General features: G+C 48.4%; 1 protein-coding gene across 2 annotated transcripts in view; it reads left to right on the forward strand.

Annotated features, from left to right (window-relative positions):
* LOC140387945 (reelin-like) overlaps nucleotides 1-21,445 on the forward strand; it is a 520,778-nt gene that overhangs the window by 229,530 nt on the left and 269,803 nt on the right. For both annotated transcript variants that reach the window (XM_072471313.1, XM_072471312.1), the window contains exons 10-11: nucleotides 12,674-12,770; nucleotides 13,214-13,454. In XM_072471313.1, the coding sequence (XP_072327414.1) occupies nucleotides 12,674-12,770; nucleotides 13,214-13,454 (338 nt within the window). The remainder of the gene's footprint in view (nucleotides 1-12,673; nucleotides 12,771-13,213; nucleotides 13,455-21,445) is intronic.

Genomic DNA, 21,445 nt, shown 5'->3' on the forward strand with positions numbered 1-21,445 from the left:
TGATACCGCCACGTGGTTCAAGTCCGAGTAATGATCAATAATCCAACACACCGCTTAGTAAGAGTTAAATCGACGCACATTTATTATATACAGTAATCAATACTTATGCATAAATTCTACGTCTAAGCTACTTCCTACAACTAACAGGCCAATACTTAACTTGGAAATGGCCCACCAGGTCAGGGAAACAAATGGCCTTTCATTCGGGTTCTGAGCCTGCGGGATTCAAAGCTGGTACAGATTGATAGCTAGGAGCGCCTAACTCGTAGCGAGCATTGAAGTAAGACTTACGATTTGAGCGGCTGTTGAAGAGTGCAGAAGGCTAGCAGAAGGGTGCGAAAGGGTGGCAGAAGGGTTGATTTGAACTTGGACTCTATTCTTATAGTCCCCAGGGGCTTCCCGCCTTTCGGGGCGGACCCTGTACCTGGTTCCACGTGATTGGACTTTGTCCCAATCACTTGGTTCGATATTCTCCAATGCTGGAGCGATTCCTTGATCGATGGGCGGTCTTGAGGTGGTCGTTCACCTCCCTTTGTGTAGGCTTCTGTTGGCGCCAAAGAGTCTGGGTTGGCTTTATGTATCTAAATGTTGCTTATTGTTCCCGGGGATTGCTCATTAGTATTCAGATGGCTGGTGTTTTGTTATGCTGATGGCTACAGGTATCGATCTTGTCTGACCTTCCCAGAGGTGAATACACAGTCTACCTATAGCTGCTTGTTTTAGTCCTGTTAGCTGATTTTCCCATCAGCCTTTTCCGTTCGCCATTTTAAATTGGGGTTAGCCATTCTAAATCGGGAGTTAGCCATTTTAACTGGCTACATTGGGTACGTTGAGAAACTTCACATTAGAGTGAGACTAGCTGTCTCGCTCTAATATGCAGATTTGCTAAAAGGTGATTCTGCCCAATTACATCCCAATGTCGTTGCGAGCCGATAGATCCCAGGAGCGGGGTATCCCGGCCTCTATTAGCCACGCTGAGCCGTGGCATGCTGAATTTTGGGCACAGCATGGCCATTGGATTGCACTTTAGTTTCAAGTCTGCTTGGGGCAAAATGGTGGTGCAGTGGTTAACACTGCTGCCTCATGGCGCCGAGCACTTGGTTCAATTCTGGCCACAGGTCACTGTCCGTGTGGCGTTTGCACATTCTCCCTTTGTCTGCGTGGGTCCCACTCCCGCAACCCAAAGATGTGCAGGGTAGGTGGATTGGCCACGTTAAATTGCCCCTTGGAATAGAAAAGAATTGGGTACTATAAAAAAAAAATTATGTTTCAAGTTCGCTGAATTGCACCTGAAAGTTGTGTGCAGGAGGAAATACAATTTACCTGTGGCCCATATAATAATGACACTGATGTGCGCTTTGTACCCGCGCCCTTTCCGACCTGTGAAAAGGCGACATGAAAATTGTCCGCACCATGGTGTCGATGCCATCAGTGATGCTTCTCAGTGACTGGGCCACGCTCTGAAGTGCCCTGGCAATGTCCTCCTGAGTCTGGGATACATCCCTCAGCGACTGGGGCATGTTCTGCAGTGTCCACTCGCATATGGGACATTTCCCTCAGTGACGAGGACATGAAGTCAAGGCCCTCAGCCATGGTTGTCCCAGACTATGCCACATCTTGGACACCAACACTAAAGCCGCTGGCCTCATGCTGCAGGCTTTCAACGGTGGCTACCATTCTAGCAGTGTAGGCCTTGGTGCCACAAATTGTCAGCATCACCTCCTCTGCCCGTGGCCTTTGGGACTCCTCCAATCAGCTATGCACTCGCTGGAGTGTCATTGACATCCCCTCCTAACTCTCACGGCCGTGTTCAAGCATCTGCATCAGCTCTGGGAGAACTTTGTCCAGAGGCTCGGCATCTGACTGGGACTCAGCAGACTCCTGGGATCCAGCAGACCTCCGACTGCTGTCTCCCTTGAATCTTCCTGCCTCCATCTGATGTGCATTAGCAACTGTGTGGTGCTCACCAGATTGTGCCCCAGAATCCTGTCCACTAATGTCTCTGCTGTGGGGAAGGTGGGGGTGATAGTTGTGACGCCTCAATGCTGGTCTCTTCAGAGCTCTCCTCAGGTGGTCTCTTGGGTTGCGGGGGCTCAACTCTAGATGGCCCGGCTCCATCAAATGGGGATCCTGCGAGTGAATGGACATGTGGTCAGTGAGAGGGAAGGATCATTTTGTCTGACATAAACAACTGATTTGAGACAGGCCATCTGGGTGAAAGAGGCCGTGGATCCTCACCTCTTTGGCGCAGGCCAACCTCACTGTCGGTGGCTGCTCTCTCCTCGGACAACCCCGTGATTTCCAGGGGCCATTCCTCATAGGGGGTGAGGACTTGGATCTCTAGTACTCCGGACCCCATCCTGGTCCTTTCCTGCTTATTATGGGCTATCTTCCCCTGCGGGGACAATGAGAGGGCTTTGTAAGCTGCACACTTGATGGATCAGGGGGATCAAGAGCAGGTGCAATGTGTGGACACCCCAACTGGATATGAAGGGGTTGTGCTAGTGGGTGCCAGGGAGGAACAAGCACAAAGATTGGATGTGGAGAGGGTGCGACGTGTCAGTGAGTGATTTGTGGGGGGTCGAGGGGTTTGGGAATTTGAGGGGTGGCAGGCGGAACTGATACCAGGAGAGAGGTGATAACAGCCTTGCAGCTTGGTGGTCTTCCGACATTGGACGGTGGTCCTCTTGATCTTGCTGCCTGCACTGCCACTGCCTCCCAGGCGGTATTGGTGACACCTGCTGCTGGTCCTCCAACTCCCTTGGGAAGACAAGATGTCCCGTGTCGCATTGACGACGCCCAGAAGCCTGGCCAGGTTGGCATCGCCAAAGTGAGGAGCAGGTCAGTGCACTGTCATGCTTGTGTGTTGACTGGGAGTGAGCGGTGAGTGGCTCTTCCCCCTTGTTAGCAGCGAGATGCTGAGGCGTGAATCTGGGGAATCAGACAGCGAGACAGCCAGTAATGGCAACACACTCGTGGGGGCTCATTTTCAGCATTCAAGCGTCGTTAAATATAGGCCACAATCTCTCCAACACGGCGATCCAGGAAAACCCCGCCAACCACGCCGAAAGTGACTTTCCGTTAAATTGTGTCCTTAGTTTCCCAAACGGAAAATTCCGGCCATTGTCAATGATAACAATGATTTTTCTTCTTCATTTCACTTTTTCCACTCGTTTATTTACATGTGTACGCTGAGCTGATGTATCTCACTCAGGAGTTAAGCCCAAGACTAATCTCAGTGTAACTTTTTGTTTTCACAGCAGTAAGTCATTTGCAGTATTATCTAAAGGATGCATACACGATGCAATACTTGAGATGGGGCTATATGTAAAATTAAAAACTAATCATCATCGCATTAAGCTGTAGGATTTTGTTTTATATGCTAAGCTCTTGGTGGAAAACACAAATCACTATTATATGCTGGTAAAAATGTCAAAGATTATATTAGTAAATTAAAGATAAGTACTGCACAAGGCTACCTCATGAAGTGAATGGATGGATTGAGACATTTTATACACGTACACATATACAATTGAATTAATATAGAACCCTTTCATTCTTTTGCGGCATTTAGCGACAGTGTCCAAATACAGCATTTTGAACAGCAACCTTTCATGTAGTAATAGAGATTAATTGAGGGGAAAATTGAATAGAATTATATTTAATTGTGTCACTTACTTTTCCTGATGAGCAGACAGTGGGACAGCCCAGGCTCCTGATCTTTTTGAAAAAGTAAATGGAATTTGGACCTGGTCCCTTACTCCGACTGCAGTTCAAATTTCTAATGAGCTATAGTTTTAAATGCAATTATTTGAAATATATCCCATGCATAAAATTAATGTCATGCCATATACAGAATGTCTCTTTAGTAAGGTATTTAACCCTTCCACTGAGGTTTACAAATCGACCTGTAAATTCTCTTCAGGCAGGAAGGCCTGTGGCAATAAAAGAAATACTACTTTTTCTGTTTAGCGATGGAGTGCTCTTCTTCTGCTGATTGGTTTATCACCAGGGCAATTCACTGAATATATTTTAACTCAGTCTCCTAGGAATGGTTTTACAAATTGTTAACCTTTTATGTTGATTTTTAAAATTTGACATTTTAAAATTTGCTCCATTTCCTCGGGCTAAATTTTGAATTGACTGCAAAGGGCCGACAAGCCTGCGGGCCTGCAAGCTGTGGGTCTGCTAATTCCCTGTAAGCGATGGGTCTTTAGCCTCGGGTGTCCACCCAACATCCTGGCTGCCTACTCAAATAACGGCCTCTGGGTCTTGACATTGGCATGCGCGGGTTCCCAACCTGCACTTCTTCCTAACAGTGGGATCTGGACCCGAAAATGAAAAGTTAGACCCTTCGTTCTGTTCAGATCTGATGCTGCCCTGCATCATTCAATGGTTAAAATGGTGGTCAGTGATTTCTCACTCTTTGATTTGTCCCTCTTCAGCCAGCTACAAGGAGCGAGCTATCTTAGAGAGGTCGAAGGGACAACCACTATGTCCTTTGGGGATGTAATGTACCCATCACTCATCGGTCCCTTCTGGCACTTGAGATCAAGAGGCAATGAATATCAATTAAAGTACTTGCTACTTGCCCCCCTGTTAACTGAAAGAACCATTCTGTTCCTGTCGAAGTGCATCACTGTACATGGTGAAACAGAACTCTGGACTTAGAAATCATATAGGAATTTCATGCTTAAAACTGAAATATCATTCATGTTCACCTTCAAATGTCAGACCCTCGATTAGACAGTGAAGTGCAACAAAGTACGAGATCTGAGAAAGCAGAGTTTTACCTAGCTGCTCCATTATCTGCTCATACCATTAATGAAGGGGAAATGTGAATGTTGTCGTAGAATACAGTACAAAAAATAATCTGGTCTTTTTGATGTGGTTTCTGGACCCAAGTTCAGAATTTTTTGGATTATGTTTTGGAAGGTTCTAAACCAGGCATTGTCAAACTCGGGGACGCGACCCATGGGTGGGTCGCGGGCGTGTGTCGGGAGGGTTGCGGAGCCATCCGTTGTGGCGCTCCCGATCGCGCAAATCCGCGCGCAACAGCCGCAGCAGCCGGCTTTTAACTATGCCGGCTGCGAGCGTCCTTCAAAATGGCCAGGAACATATAAAAGGATTTTTCTGCACTGCGCATGTGTGCCCGATGATCGGCACGCATGCGCAGAGCGGCCGCATTTGCTTTTTATACGGTTGCAACCTTTTTTTTTATACGTTCGGGGGACCAAAGGGACCATTGGGGCCCAAGGGACCCAAAACCATTTCCTCCACCTTTGTCAGCAACAAACAAGGTAAGAGAAAATGGTGGGTCGCGCAGGTCAGCCAGCGTGGCCGTGAAGGTCAGCCGGCGTGGGCCGCAAAGGTCAGCCGGCGTGGGTCCCGAAGGTCGGCCGGGTTGGGTCCCGAAGGTCGGCCGGGTTGGATCCCGAAGGTCGGCCGGGTTGGGTCCCGAAGGTCGGCCGGGTTGGGTCCCGAAGGTCGGCCGGGTTGGGTCCCGAAGGTCGGCCGGTTGGTAAAAATGGGTCGCCGGAAAAAAAGTCTGAAAAACACTGTTCTAAACCATCATTGCACTGCAAAAGCACTTTGCTCTCTGGAACGAGGGGCGGGATTCTCCGACCCCCCCGCGGAGAAATCATTAGCAGACTCCCTGCATAAATAAAGCTGGCCAGTTTGGAACCAGCAGGAGGCAGTGAGCAGCAAGCGAAGTTGCTGCCGCTGGTGTATATCTATGTTATTGTGAATAAATGTTATTTCTTTGTATCCTTAAAACGCCTGCTAGATTCTTCGTGGCCCACACAAAACTGGCGACGAGGGTTAAAGTGAATAGCTGTCTACACTGCTGAAGCCACCTCCCTGGATTTTTGTTGGATACAGGTTGGATTACACCATGCCTCTGTACGGATGTTTGGATGTTTTTGATGCTGCGCTGGAAAGCTGGAACCAGTATGCACAACGGATGCGTTACTATTTCCGGGCAAACAATATCACCGAAAACGAGCGCCAGGTGGTCATATTGCTCAGCGCCTGCGGCCCGCTTACGTTTGGGGTGATTAGGAGCCTTACGTACCCAGCTGCGCCGGACACCAAAACGTTTGATGAACTTGTGAATTTAGTGGGGCAACATTTTAAACCAACCCCATCCACGATAGTCCAACGTTACTGGTTTAATACCGCTGAGAGGACCCCAGGAGAATCCCTTGCCGACTTTCTATCCAGGCTACGCAGGATTGTGGAGTACTGTGACTATGGTGAGACCTTGTCAGAAATGATGTGCGACCGTTTGGTTTGCGGTATTAACAATGCGGCCACCCAGAGAAAGTTGTTAGCTCAGCCAACATTGACTTTTCAACAGGCCATTCAAATAGTATTGTCCCGAGAGAGTGCAGAGCGAGGAGTGCAGGAGATACAGGGAATGGAAGTGAATGCCTTGGGGCGCAACCCCTTCCGTCCGAAAACGTCCCCCCGCACTCCTGCGGTACCTTGGGCGAGGCGACGTCCGGATCGACGCCAGTGGCCGTTGGACATTCCTTCCCGAAGGGAACCTTCTCCAGAACCAATGGATGAGGAGCCATGTCCGTGTCAGACTTGTAGGCGCCGACCCCGTCGCGGACGCTGGTCCTGGGAGCGCCAGAGGCGCCGGCGTTCCGACCGAAACTGGGACCAGCCCAGGGGCCGTACCTTCCATGTGGATGAACCTGCGGCGACTACCCCTGAGGACTTGGAGAGAAAGGACGACTGCCTGCAGCTGCATTGTGTGGCAGCTCCCCGTGTGGCCCCCATTAAGGTGACAATACGAGTCAATGGTCACCCGCTTGAGATGGAGTTGAACACTGGCGCAGCGGTCTCCGTGATCGCCCAGAGGACATTCGACCACATCAAGCAGGGTATACAGACCCTTACATTAACCGACACACAGGCCAGGTTGGCCACCTACACGGGGGAACCATTGGACATTGCAGGAACTACGATGACCCCTGTTGTTTATGGACGCCAGGAGGGGCGTTTCCCACTTATCGTGGTGCGCGGCCATGGGCCCAGCCTGTTGGGTCGGGACTGGTTGCGCCATTTGTGGTTGCAGTGGCAGCACATCCTCCAAACAGTTTCTGGAAGGTTGACTGAGGTGCTAGGACGATATCCAGATGTATTCCAGCCAGGTTTGGGGAAAATAAAAGGGGCCGTAGCCCATATCCAAGTCGAACCGGGAGCCACGCCGCGCTATTTCCGGGCACGCCCGGTGCCTTACACCTTGCTCAAGAAGGTAGAAGGGGAGCTCACTCGTTTGGAGACATTGGGTATTATCAGGCCCATCCATTTCGCTGACTGGGCAGCACCAATTGTACCTGGAATGAAGCCAGATGCCACAGTTCGCTTGTGCGGTGACTATAAACTTACAGTGAATACAGCTTCCCGACTCGACCGATATCCAATGCCTCGTATAGAGATCTCTACGCGAAGCTTGCAGGCGGACTCTTGTTCACAAAATTAGATATGAGTCACGCCTAACTGCAGTTGGAGCTGGACCCTGCCTCTCGACCATATGTAACGATTAATACACACCGGGGCCTGTATGAATATACACGTTTGCCCTTTGGATTATCCTCTGCCTGCGCTATTTTTCAATGCGTTACGGAGGGCATTTTGAGACGTTTACCGTGTGTCGCTGTCTACTTAGATGACGTTTTGATCACAGGGACGTCGGAGCAGGAACATTTGGAAAATCTGGAGGCTGTCCTTAGACGCTTTTCGGAGGCTGGAGTCCATTTACGTCGTACAAAGTGCGTCTTTCAGGCGAGGGATGTAGTCTACCTAGGTTATCGGGTGGACCGCGAAGGTTTGCACCCGTCGCAGAGAAGGTGCGCGCGATGCAACAGGCTCCCGCCCCGACTGACACTTCGCATCTTCGTTCTTTTCTCGGCCTCGTAAACTATTACGGGAAATTCCTCCCAAATCTGGCAACTACGCCGAGCAGCCGATAGCTTTCGCCTCCCGCACATTGACTGCAGCGGAAAAAAAGTACACGCAGATCGAGAAGGAGGGCCTGGCAGTGGTCTTTGCGGTGAAACTTTTCCACCAGTATGTGTATGGCCGCCACTTCACTATCGTGACTGATCATAAGCCTCTGCTGGGACTTTTCCGAGAGGATAAGCCAATACCGCCCATTGCTTCCGCACGGATCCAGCGCTGGGCTTTGTTGCTTGCTGCATGCGAGTATTCTCTGGAGCACAAACCAGAAACGCAGATAGCGAATGCCGACGCACTGAGCCGATTGCCTTTATCGACCGGCCCCATGTCGACCCCCACGACTGGTGAGGTGGTTGCAATCCTAAATTGTATGGACACCTTGCCTGTCACGGCATCACAGATCCATGAGTGGACCCAGATGGAGCCAGTCCTGTCAAAGGTTCGGCACATAGTCCTGTATGGTGGGCAGCATAGACAGCTCCCAGGCGAGTTGCGGGCATTTTCCTCCAAGCTGTCAGAATTCAGCGTGGAAGACGGTATCCTCTTGTGGGGGACGCATGTGATTGTCCTGGAAAAAGGACAGGAGCTGATACTAAGAGACTTGCACAATGGGCATCCAGGTGTGACCAAAATGAAAATGTTGGCCCGGAGTTATGTCTAGTGGCCAGGCCTCGACACCGACATTGAGAAGGTGGCCCAAAACTGCTCCATTTGCCAGGAGCCTCAGAAGCTTCCGCCGGCCGTGCCCCTACATCACTGGGAATGGCCAGGGCAGCCTTGGGCGCGCTTGCATGTGGATTCCGCCGTCCCTTTTCAAGGATCCATGTTCCTTTTATTAATCAACGCCCATTCTAAATGGCTAGAGGTGCATAAGATGGTAGGCACAATGTCCTGCGCAACAATTGAAGGTGCGTTTGTCTTTTAGTACGCATGGCCTCCCCGAGGTGCTGGTGACGGATAACGCACTCCATTCACAAGTGAGGAGTTTGCGAGGTTCATGAAGATGAACGGCATACGCTATATCCGCACTGCCCCTTACCACCCGGCTTCAAATGGGTTGGCAGAGCGCGCAGTGCAGACATTCAAAAGAGGCCTAAAGAAGCAGTCTTCCGGGTCAATGGACACAAGACTGGCTCGCTTTTTGTTTTTGTATAGGACCACCCCCGATGCGGTGACTGGGGTAGCTCCCGCAGAACTCCTAATGGGCCGGAGACTTCGCACCCGCCTTAGCATGGTTTCCCCGGACATTGGCGCAAACGTACACCGCACACAAGAACGGCAGGGACATGGTTTTTCTCGGCATCGGCCGATTAGGCAGTTTGCGCCCGGTGACCCAGTGTTCTTTCGGAATTTTGCTGGAGGTGCCCAGTGGGTCCCTGGTGCAATCTTTCGCCAAACGGGCCCTATATCTTACTAGGTGCAAGCCCAGGGTCGTCTCCAGCGCAACCATGTAGACCACGTTCGGTCCAGAAGACTATTCCTTCCAAAGATTCCCCGCCCCCAGAGCTCATTTCTACAGAGACCAGAGACAATGGAAAGTAGTCCTCACAATCTTCCTCTGGTGCCTCACTCAAAGCCTGCACAGGTCGTTACAGAACCGAATGGAGATAGAGACGCCGAGATGACGGAGGCAGCAGACTCTGACTCCGAGATGGACGCATCAGAGGGGGAATCCTCGGGCCCACGGGCCGTGGATGTACAACCGTTACGCCGTCTCGTTACACGCCGACCGATCCAGCGCCTCGTGCAAACGAGTCCAACACCCTCCTTTGCCAGGATCTTCAGTGGATTCCTTGGACTTTGGGGGGGAGGGATGTTATTACCTGCCTGGTTACCATTGGCTGGGGTCTAATGACAATCTCACAATCCTGTGGGTGTATGAGCTTCCCCAATGAAGGGGGGTGGGCAGAAAAATCATTAGCAGACTCCCTGTATAAATAAAGCTGGCCAGTTTGGAACCAGCAGGAAGGAGTGTGCAGCAAGGAAAGTTGCTGCTGTTGTCTAGATATGTTATTGTAAATAAATGTTATTTCTTTGTATCCTTAAAACTCGTGCTGGATTCTTCGTGACCCTCACAAAATCAGAGAAAAATCTTCCTCGCTGGATTAAATCACTGAGCAGAATATCTTTTGTTCGAGTGTTTAAAAAAATATTTGTACCTGCTGAAAGTTTAACAGCAAGCATCAGTCGTACCTTGTTTAAAATGAGACTGGTTTTAAAAAACCAGCACAATGTGTTGATAAAAAATTCTCAATGGATTACTCTAGTCTCCTCTGTCCATGTTCATATGGGCAGGCGGCTTTCTGATAGATAATTGCCATTGGTTCCAGCTAGGGAGTTAAGTGGCGCACTGCATGAAAGAAAACTGCTCAGTTAAGGTGAGCTGGGTGAGGGGGCGGAAGAAGGAGGCAGCACTTGCTTGACTTGCACTTTGTACTAAAAGATGGTAGAAGAGGAATGTTTGAGAGTGGCTGCGGAAACCTCTACAACACTGGCCAGGATACCCTCCTGACTTGGGCATGAGGAGGCAGAAACTTCTACAACTCTGGCCAGGATATCCTCCTGACTTGGGCATGAGGTGGCAGAAACCTCTACATCTCTGGCCAGGATACCCTCCTGACTTGGGCATGAGGAGGCAGAAACCTCTACATCTCTGGCCAGGATACCCTCCTGACGTGGGCATGAGTTGGCAGAAACCTCTACATCTCTGGCCAGGATACCCTCCTGACTTGGGCATGAGGAGGCAGAAACCTCTAGAACTCTGGCCAGGATACCCTCCTGACTTGGGCATGAGGAGGCAGAAACCTCTAGAACTCTGGCCAGGATACCCTCCTGACTTGGGCATGAGGTGGCAGAAACCTCTACATCTCTGGCCAGGATACCCTCCTGACTTGGGCATGAGGTGGCAGAAACCGGCTGTTTAGCACAGGGCTAAATCGCTGGCTTTGAAAGCAGACCAAGGCAGGCCAGCAGCATGGTTCAATTCCCATAACAGCCTCCCCGAACAGGCGCCGGAATGTGGCGACTAGGGGCTTTTCACAGTAACTTCATTGAAGCCTACTCGTGACAATCAGCGATTTTCATTTCATTTTCATATCCTCCTGACTTGGGCATGACGAGGCAGAAACCTCTACAACTCTGGCCAGGATACCCTCCTGACTTAGGCATGAGGAGGCAGAAACCTCTACAACTCTGGCCAGGATACCCTCCTGACTTGGGCCTGAGGAGGCAGAAACCTCTACATCTCTGGCCAGGATACCCTCCTGACTTGGGCATGAGGTGGCAGAAACCTCTACAACTCTGGCCAGGATATCCTCCTGACTTAGGCATGAGGAGGCAGAAACCTCTACAACTGTGGCCAGGAAACCCTCCTGACTTGGTCATGAGGAGGCAGAAACCACTACATCTCTGGCCAGGATACCCTCCTGACTTAGGCATGAGGAGGCAGAAACCTCTACAACTCTGGCCTGGATACCCTCCTGACTTGGGCATGAGGTGGCAGAAACGTCTACAACTCTGGCCAGGATACCCTCCTGACTTGGGCATGAGGAGGGAGAAACCTCTACAACTCTGGCCATGATACCCTCCTGACTTGGGCATGAGGTGGCAGAAACTTCTACAACTCTGGCCAGTATACCCTCCTGACTTGGACATGAGGTGGCAGAAACCTCTACAACTCTGGCCAGGATACCCTCCTGACTTGGGCATGAGGTGGCAGAAACCTCTACTACTCTGGCCAGGATACCCTCCTGACTTGGGTATGAGGAGGCAGAGGCCCAGTGATGACTGCTGAGAGACTTTTGGGACACAACAGACACCGAGCGAGGAATAAATTGTGGTGTTTGCAGGGGATCGAGATTGTGGTACTGTGAAGAGACAGCATGTCCAGGTTTGGTGGTTCCTTACAGAGTTGAAGAGAGAATCAGAAGGTGAATCACCCTGGGCCACACTTGACACCTCAACCAAAGACTACACCGGAAAGACAGAGATGGGATATTCTGCTTGTCCATTTTGTTGGGGATTGTTGCATGGCATGAAAGAACCTCCTGAGAAGGTTGAAAATTCTGTCTGTGTGGGTCTCACTCCCACAACCCAAAAGATGTGCAGGGTAGGTGGATTGGCCACGCTAAATCACCCCTTAAATGTATTTATTTTTAAATTGTTCTCTGTACAATGTATGTGTATTGTTTGCAGCTGGGCTGAACAAAACAGCAGTAAGTGCTCATTGGTGCTGCCCAGGGTGGGAGATATATGTTATGGTTTTCTACCCATTCGTGCACCAAAAATCAGGTTTCTGTCCTGACTATGTATTATTTACTACTCCTCATAGATATGGCAAAGCTACATGTGTGTCCAAGCTGTTAAAACAGCAATAAGCGCTTTTGTAGCAGGTGAACCCCTTTGCATTACCAACTCCTAACATTTCTACAAATTTATTCAGTCTTCCCTCTTGGGAAAAGTGACAGATTACTTTCCAGGATTGTGATTTATGATCTAAATATCATCCATGTCACATAAATCATACAAAATTCCATATTTACATTTAACCACAAATGAGCCAATAATTTCATCATAAATCAAATGCATGAAAGGTTAAAGACTAACATGGGGGAGGTGGTTGGTCACTGCTGCGGTCGCTGATGCCTATGTCAAATTCTTTCCTGATGCCTTTTTCCTCCCCTCCCTCTGATCTGTCTTGCAGGGTCTGGTACATGTCGCTATAGCTATACCGATCCTGGTATTGTTGTTTCCTACAGCAAGAATACCTCAACCGATTGGACTGTTCTGGAGAAAATTAGGTTTGTAGAAAAGAACATTAACGGTAAGGGACTGGAAAAATGAGGGGAGACGGATGTCATCACCGCTGCACTCCAGTTTCCATACTTTGGTTTCAAAATTGTGCAATATGGGTGCCCTTGCAGAGGTTAAACATGTGAGCATTGGTCAGAAGGTTATGAATTCGATCCTATACTGACTTTCTCAGTCGGGGAAGTTCTTTGTAACTTTAATTGCTGCGAAATGGAATACTGCACAAGCAAGGGATGAAAGTAAGGGAGAGAAATGCCTGTTTGCTGGATTGGCACCTTCCACAGATTAATAACAATAGTTGAGGATATGTAATCATCCTTTATCTATGTGACGAGAATATGAGATGGTAGGTAAGTTGCAAAGGTATAAGGTAGAGTAGCAAAATGAAATAAATCACAAAAAAGATAAATGACTTGTTTTTTTTAAATAACAGGGCTCCATCAAACACTAGCACTGTCATCCACATAATCTACCTTCCCCAAGATGCCAAAGGTGAAAATATCAAATTTAAATGGAAGCAAGAATATCTCCATGCAAGCGATGTGTATGAGGCCTGTTGGGCCCTGGATAACATACTGATCATCAATGCTGCCCACAAACAGATGCTTCTGGAAGATAACCTCGACCCAGTCGACACAGGCCACTGGCTTTTTTTCCCTGGGGCCACAGTAAAGGTTTGCTCCAATTAATTCCCTTAACTTAATAATTTGCTGTTTTGTACATACTCATCTCGTTGCTGTCTCTTAATTCTAATTGATAAGCTTTATACATCTGTGGAGCAGTCATACCCAGTGACTAATCTGTCAAAATATGACCGTCATTAAAAGTCTTCGCTGTTGGAAGGCACATTAATTTATATGTGCTTACAAATGACATTTAGTGCCATTTTATACAGCATTTGTATTGCATTTATGCCTGGGTCCGTCTGGCTATCAAATATGTCCTTCCGTCTGGCTGGGCTGAATGACATCTTCTTAATTTGGGAAATTTATGATGTTCACTTGTTCTGAAATGAAGGTGTTGAGGGCAGATTCTTCTCCATCTGTCACCAGCCATTTGCAATCTGCCATCTCCCAAACCCAGTGCCCGCGATCCAACAGCAATAATCCGAACAAAGTGTGAGGCCCAGCTGTCGGTAAATATCATAACAACAGTGAAGCCTTAGGGAGAAAATCAGGAAATGATTTTGATATTGGTCTGTGATGTGCATCTAGCTGTGTGACAATAAATGTGACAGGAAACATTCTTAGGACATGAAGGTCAGGTCATTTAGATTTGTATGTAATGGGACAACCTTGAAATGGGAATTGTTTTAGTTCAATCTCAACAACATGTTTCCATTAGGAAACAGGCCTTGTGGTCCCTACTCCCTAGGTATTTTGATTATTATCTGTCACATGTGTTGACATTGGTTCTTGTGGGAAATACATTCGAATGGGTCCATATTCTCTGCCGTTTAGAAGAATGAGAGGTGATCTCATATTGAAACAGGTATGAATTATTTCAGGGTTTGCCAGGATAAATGGGGAGATGGTAATAGTGATAAAACTGCAAAGGGGTGGGGATAGAACATGGAAATGGAACCATTCTATTTTAAACCACATCCTCCCTCTTTCTCCACTGACCAGGAAGACTAAAAATCACTCTGCACGTCACTTATGAATCGAACACTGAGTGACTGAAAGCAAGATTCTTTAAATCTTCCAAATTGTTTAAAATCGTAGAATTCTGTTTTTCATTTTGTTTAAATCTGAATACTAACATGGCGCGATTTAACGGGACAAAAACAGTATTCCATTTTAGGTGCGTTTAGCTGTGTGTTTCCCGCCACTAAGACACTGTTATTTGAGAGGACTTTGCTTTGTTTTGGCCTCGGCGAGGAATGGCCTGCTGAGGCCGCACTTATCTTCGTTTCCTGCACAGACGAGCTCAGCTCACCGTTGCCGGAAGAGCATTCACTGATTGGGGTGCCATTTTTAAATGCTGCCCCCGATCTTTCGACCCCCTTCAGCCACCCCACTGCGGACTCCAGATCTCCCCACTGTGCCTAACTTAGGTAGTCCTCGAGCGTCCCCCTCACCCCATCTCTTAAGGGCAAGGCAACCCCCCCCCGCCCCGCCCCCCGCCCCCCCCCCCCCCCCCCCGTTCCTGACACCTGGCATGGGCAACCTGACACCTGGGCACCTTGGTGCTGCCAGCCCGACACCCTTGTAGTGCCCCTGCCAGCCTGGCAGTGCCACTTGGGCACCCTGGCACTGCCAAGGTGCTTGAATGTCAGCAGGAGTGCGAAGGTACCACCCTGCCTAGAACCCAGGGGTCTCTAATGGCCTGGGAGAGCCCCCAGCAACCTTTACACCTGGTCCATGTCTGTGTGGACCACTGCTACATGGCACCATGGTGAGGTCTCCCAGGCGACACTGTTAGTCCCCGGGCCCCGGGAGAGTACAGCACAGACATATTTAAATGATATCTGGATCTCGCCTTCACTGGGCGATATCCAGGTAGTGAAGTTTTTTAAGCTCTCATTAAATCTCTCAGGCATTTCGAGTGTCGCGAAACTTGAGTGAGGCCTCTTGAAAGATTCAACAGCCTTGTCACGTCATCAAGTCAGGCACGACAAAACCATTAAATTGCACCAAAGCTTTAAAGTTAAATTCAGTTTTAAAGTTAAATCCATGTAGTTAAGGCTTATAAGAATACTATGGGCGGCATGGTAGCACAGTGGTTAGCACTGTTGCTTCACAGCTCCAGGGTCCCAGGTTCGATTCCCGGCTTGGGTCACTGCCTGTGCGGAGTCTGCACATTCTCCCCGTGTCTGCGTGGGTTTCCTCCGGGTGCTCCGGTTTCCCCCCACAAGTCCCGAAAGACGTGCTATTAGGTAATTCGGACATTCTGAATTCTCCCTCTGTGTCCCTGAGCAGGTGCTGGAATGTGACGACTTGGGGCTTTTCACAGTCACTTCTTTGCAGTGTTAATGTAAGCCCACTTGTGACAATAAAGATTATTATTACTATTAATAATTGATTATTCGATTACACTTTATATTGTGATTAATAATATTAGTATCAATAATGAATGGTTACTAAGCACACTGTTATCTGCTTCAAATAGCACTGTCCAGCAATTTGATACAACGCAATCAAAAGTATTTAACGTTCAATTGATTTGAATTAAATGATTACAAATAAGAACTGGATTCATATTTGGTTATGAAGAGATTAAAAATAGGCTCTGGGCAGTAATAGGAATGCTGGAACTGGCTGCTTCAATCCCTGATTAGGAAATGGGAAAAAATTAGTCAGCATCACTGCTTTGAATTGGTATCCAGTGCCCACCAGCAGGGAGTGAATGTGTGAGCCTCTGGTGCTGACTGGACTCGGCTCCACTGTAGCAAAAGCCAATACTGCGGATGCCGAAGATGTGAAATAAAAACAGAAATGCTGGAAAAACTCAGCAGAACTTGCAGCATCCGTGGAGAGAGAAAAACAGTGTTAACGTTCGAGTCCCGTATGATTCCTTCAGAACCCGATTTCCGAAGAAGAGTAATGCAATTCAAAATGTTCGCCCTGTTTCTCTTTCCGCAGATGTTGCCAGGCATGTTGAGTATTTCCAGCACTTGCTGATGTTCTTGTATCAGGCTCTGCTGTGATGACTGCTGTGGTTGGAGAGACTGCTGGCACTGTGTGTTCAGGCTCTCATGTGCTGTTTGGACAGTGCAGAGGTTATTCTGATACATTTGGCCCGGTGATCCAGCGGCAAGTGAGATCCTTCAGGAGAGATGAGGGAAAGACAACTGCAAGAAGAAATAAAAAAAATTTAAGGTATGAACACAGAAAAAAAATTCCTCAAAATTAAAACATACAAGAAAGGCACCAGATTTATATTCCAATGCCAACCCCAGTAACATTTATACCCATATCAGCGTCAAAAAGAATTTAGAATAATTTTAAAATGCTTAAATTATAACCAATGCACCAATGCTATCTCATCACTCTGAGCATCATTATATTAGTTCAGGTTATCAGACCATAAGAATAGATTTGAAGGTGTAATATGGATTTAGTTGAATATCACATACATAGAACATAGAACAGTACAGCACAGAACAGGCCCTTCGGCCCTCGATATTGTGCCGAGCATTGTCCAAAAACAAGATCAAGCTATCCCACTCCCTGTCATTCTGGTGTGTTCCATGTGCCTATCCAATAACCACTTGAAAGTTCCTAAAGTGTCCGACTCCACTATCACAGCAGGCAGTCCATTCCACACCCTAACCACTCTCTGAGTAAAGAACCTACCTCGGACATCCCTCCTGTATCTCCCACCCTGAATCTTGTAGTTATGCCCCCTACATGTGGAAGAATTAAATATTTAGTTCTTCAGACACCAAATTCATTTTCCCTCAATGGGGGAGCTAATCGTTACTTTAATAAATAATGGGCGGGATTCTCCGTAGTCCGACGCCAAAATCGTGATCGGTGATCGGGCGGAGACTGGACTCCGAGGCTGACATCGGGGCCAGCGCCGGTTTGACGCCGGTCCGCCATGCTCCGCCCCTCCAAAATGGGGCGTTTCAGCGCCGTTGGCACATCATCGGCTGGCCACCCGCGATGTTCGGCCTCCGATGGGCCGAGTTCCCCACAGGACATGTGTGGTCCCAGCTAGCGTGCCGGCTGTGGACTGTGTCCAGCGCTGCCACACTTGAACGGGATCCGTGCTGCTGGCCGGGGGGGGGGGGGGGGGGGGGCGTCTGCTAGAGTTAGGGGGGCAGGTGTGGGGTGGCCAGGGTGCGGCTAGGGAGTGGGCTGTGGGGTCCCGGTTCGCGGGTTAGGTTTTGTGCACGGCCGGCACCATGTTATACGGCGCGGCCGGGGCAGGTCGTCAGCTGTGCGCATGCGCAGCCCGGCACACGGCCATTCTGCGGGACCTTCACTCGGCGCCGGTGCTGGTCCTTCACTCGTACCGGAATCGGTGAGGGGGCAGCGCCAAATTTCCTGTCGTGAAAGTCGACACATTCTACGCTGGCGTCAACACTTAGCCTCCAGAACGGAGAATCCAGCCCAATATCTTTTAAGAAATTGTACCTTGCAAAATAGTGACAGGTGACTGTTAGAGAAATTTTAAAAACTTGCAAATTCCTTCGTACTCTTCCAACTGTTTGCTGCATCAGTTACATAGACATCGTGCGCAGGCCTACCTGACACAGTCATTCAAAGCTACTTGGACTAACTTGGGATATTTTGCAATTGGATAAGGCATCCTGCCTGTGAAAGGGAGATGCTGAGGCCTAGAGTAGAAAAGCAGGGAGGAAATGCTAGACCAAGCTAGAACGGAGCTCGCATACTGTATAGTTTCCTGTATAGTTCTGCCCCATAGTTGTGGTCACCGCATTACAGGTAAAATGTGATCACACTGGAGACAGTACAGGAGATATTTAGAAAGATGTTACCAGGAATGGAGAAATTTAAACTATAAGAAGAATTTAATAGGCTGGGTTTATTTTCTTTGGAACAGAGGAAACTGAGGGTGGATTCAATTGAGGTGTACAAAATTATGAAGGGTCTGGATAGAATGAATCAGAATTTGGAAGGACCAATTTCCATCAGTAAAGAGGTCAATAACTAGGGCGCATAGATTTAAAGTAATTGGTAGAACGATTAAAGTGGAGTTGAGAAGAAATGTTTGATGCAGAGGCTGCATGGAATGTAGAACTCGCTACATAAAAGTGTGGTAAATGCAGAAACCCTCATTGCATTAGAAAAAATTCTTGGGTGTGCATTTAGTGTTGTAACAAACTAGACTACAAACCAAGAGTTGGAAAATGGGATAAGGTCTTTTTCAGCTGGCATGGACTTGATGGGTCAGCTTTCTGTGATGTAAATCCAGATGTAAATCTATGTTTCTATTTGCACCAGTGATGGAGCCAAGGTACATTTTGTGTGTGTGTGGGGAGGGGGGGGGGGCACTGTAAACCAGGGACTCTGTACTCCACCATGCCCTCTGCCCCCTTGCCCACCTTGCGATCATACCTTAATGGTGGCCTGTTAGTCACTAGCAATAATCTACTGTGCTGTAATCCCGTTGCTTACCAGCCTGCTATAAAGTTGCCGAAGCCTCTTTGCCAGTTGTACAAGTGACCAAACTGCCCATTCGTTGCCCTAAAAGCGAAACCCTACTGAATCTGTGTTAGCTAAACAGGGAAGCTGAGAAATTAGATCTGCCAGCTGGGGTTTGTAACTGGTTTGGGACTAAAAGAAATAACAAATCAGACATAGTTAATTAGGTTTGTTAGCATTTCAGACAAGCTCCAGAGAGTTGAGTCTTTATTTCCTGTAACTTAACTGGTGTATAATCCTCAAGTAGCTGGAAACCTCTTATTAAAAAAGGTAATTGCTATATTCCATCCAATCAAAGTATGAACACAGAGTCATCAGCATTAAGATTGTGACAAATCAGTTGATGAGGCATCACAGAGGGAACTACATTTTACATTTTATCGATACAACATCTTCCTAAAGGCGGTTTGGAGCTGACTCTGGTTATAAAAAGTAGAGGCATGGTTCGGTCTCCAGGATTGGCATCAGCACAAAAAACAGTGAAACAAAAGCTTTGCTTGGTGTCACATTCAAGCTTGTTTGTTTTCATTAAGCCCACAGTGACACACATATTTAATTAAAGGAAAATGTGAAGGCAAAGTTCAAATCCATTCCCACTCCTTGCTGACTCAAGAGATTCAATCTTCGATAGGAATGTAGATGCGATATTGAGAAACCGTGGTGCGACTAGTTAATACCTTTAATCTATCAGAGTCTACAGGTTGATGCAAGGCATCATTTTTTTAATGAAGGCCCCCTACTTCTATTGAATAGCTATCTGTGCAGGTTTTCATCCTCGCAGGACGATTGGAAACCCAAGGGGTGAAGGAGGGAGGGAGGGAGGGTGCGGGCATGTGCAAGCTAAGCCACAGACCCCAGCAAACTTTCTGAACCCAGGCAGCTTCTCCACTTTAAATTCCTTTGACGACTAAGTAAATGGAAACCACAAAAATGAATTAAGTAAAATTTGAAATAAATCAATGTTGGGTAATCAGCAAAAAGATCTAAATACAAATGATAGACTATCCATGCTGATTTTTATTCAAGTTGTTCCTGGTCGTGTGAGTGAGAGACTAAGGCCAGATTTTGTTATGCTGACGGGGGTCTCGCCTGTTGGTTGGAGAACCGGCAGGGAATCTGTGTCAGTTCCGTGATTGAGGTCCAATGGAACCAAGTGCTCTTCGGGCTTTTAGGTGGGCAATGATGGGCCTTCCCTTGTAATCGAGGTCCCGGGCAGTGAAAGTCCGATCCGCTAAGAGCTGCTGGGCATTCAGAGACCAGGGGCATGATTTAACACCCAAAATACAGAGTCCCGTTTTGGGTGTGAGGTACCCTCAATAATGACGCTTAGAGATTAAACTGTAAAGAAGGCTTTATTAGACTAATAACTATGCTAGAGCTAGAGAGGAGAGCTGACTGTTACAGACCATGAGGCAGCCCTTTATGTATGGCTCCCAGATGGGTGGAGCCAGAGGCGGAATCCCCAGGGTTCCAAGCCCGGTCTTAAAGGGGACATCACCTTACATGATGATAAGGCAGTAACCGTTCATCACAGGGTGCGAATAGCGGGATGTTTCTTGGTGCCTGCATCGCTGAGAACAACACCACTATCAAACGGAACTCTGTTTATTTTTGGCCTCGGTGAGGAACGCCCTGCCGGGGCCGAATTTACCTCACTTCCTGCACTAACGAGTTCAGCTCGGCAGTGCAGGAACAGATCGTGGTTCCATTTTTAACTGCCATCCCGATCTCTCAACCGCCCTCGGACTCCCCACTGCAGCCTCCAGACGCCCGAACTAACCGCTTGGAGGGTCCTTGAGCCCCCCCCCCCCCCTTACCACACCACTTATGGGCAAGGCACCCCTGAATCTGAACCCTGGCAAAGGCAGCCTGGCACCAGGGCAATGCCATGGTGCCCTGGTGCCAGCAGGAGTGTCAGGGTACTACCCTGTCCTGTCCCTGACAACCCCGGGGCCGCTGTTAGCCTGGGAGATTCCCCCCAGTGCCATCACATCTGGTCCACGTTTTTGTTCCTGGGCCTCGAGAGAATCAGGTGCCGAGATACTTAAATGAGCCTAATTGCTCACTTAAATGTAAAGTTGGATCTCGCCCAGTGAGGGTGAGATCCAAATCGCGACTCCTCACAAGATCTCGGGATGCGTTTCGAGTGTCCCAATACGTCATCGAGTCGGATGCAACGAGGCCGTTCAATCACCCCCAGTATGTCACTAGTTGTAAATCCCGTGTGCCCACCTGCCCTGACTTCTGGCAGTAGTTTCTTTTAAGCCCTTATCCATAGGGCAGGATAATAATAATCTTTAGTGTCACAAGTAGGCTTACATTAACACTGCAATGAAGTTACTGTGAAAATCCCCTAGTCACCACACTACGGCACCTGTTTGTGTACACTGAAGGAGAATTCAGAATGTCCAATTCACCTAACAGCACATCTTTTGGGACTTGTGGGAGGAAACTGGAGCCGCCGGAGGAAACCCACGCAGACATGGGGAGAACGTGCAGACTCCGCACAGACAGTGGCTCAAGCCAGGAATCGAACCTGTGGCCCTGGC

The sequence above is a fragment of the Scyliorhinus torazame genome, chromosome 13 (assembly GCF_047496885.1).
Source record: "Scyliorhinus torazame isolate Kashiwa2021f chromosome 13, sScyTor2.1, whole genome shotgun sequence".
Lineage (NCBI taxonomy): Eukaryota > Metazoa > Chordata > Chondrichthyes > Carcharhiniformes > Scyliorhinidae > Scyliorhinus > Scyliorhinus torazame.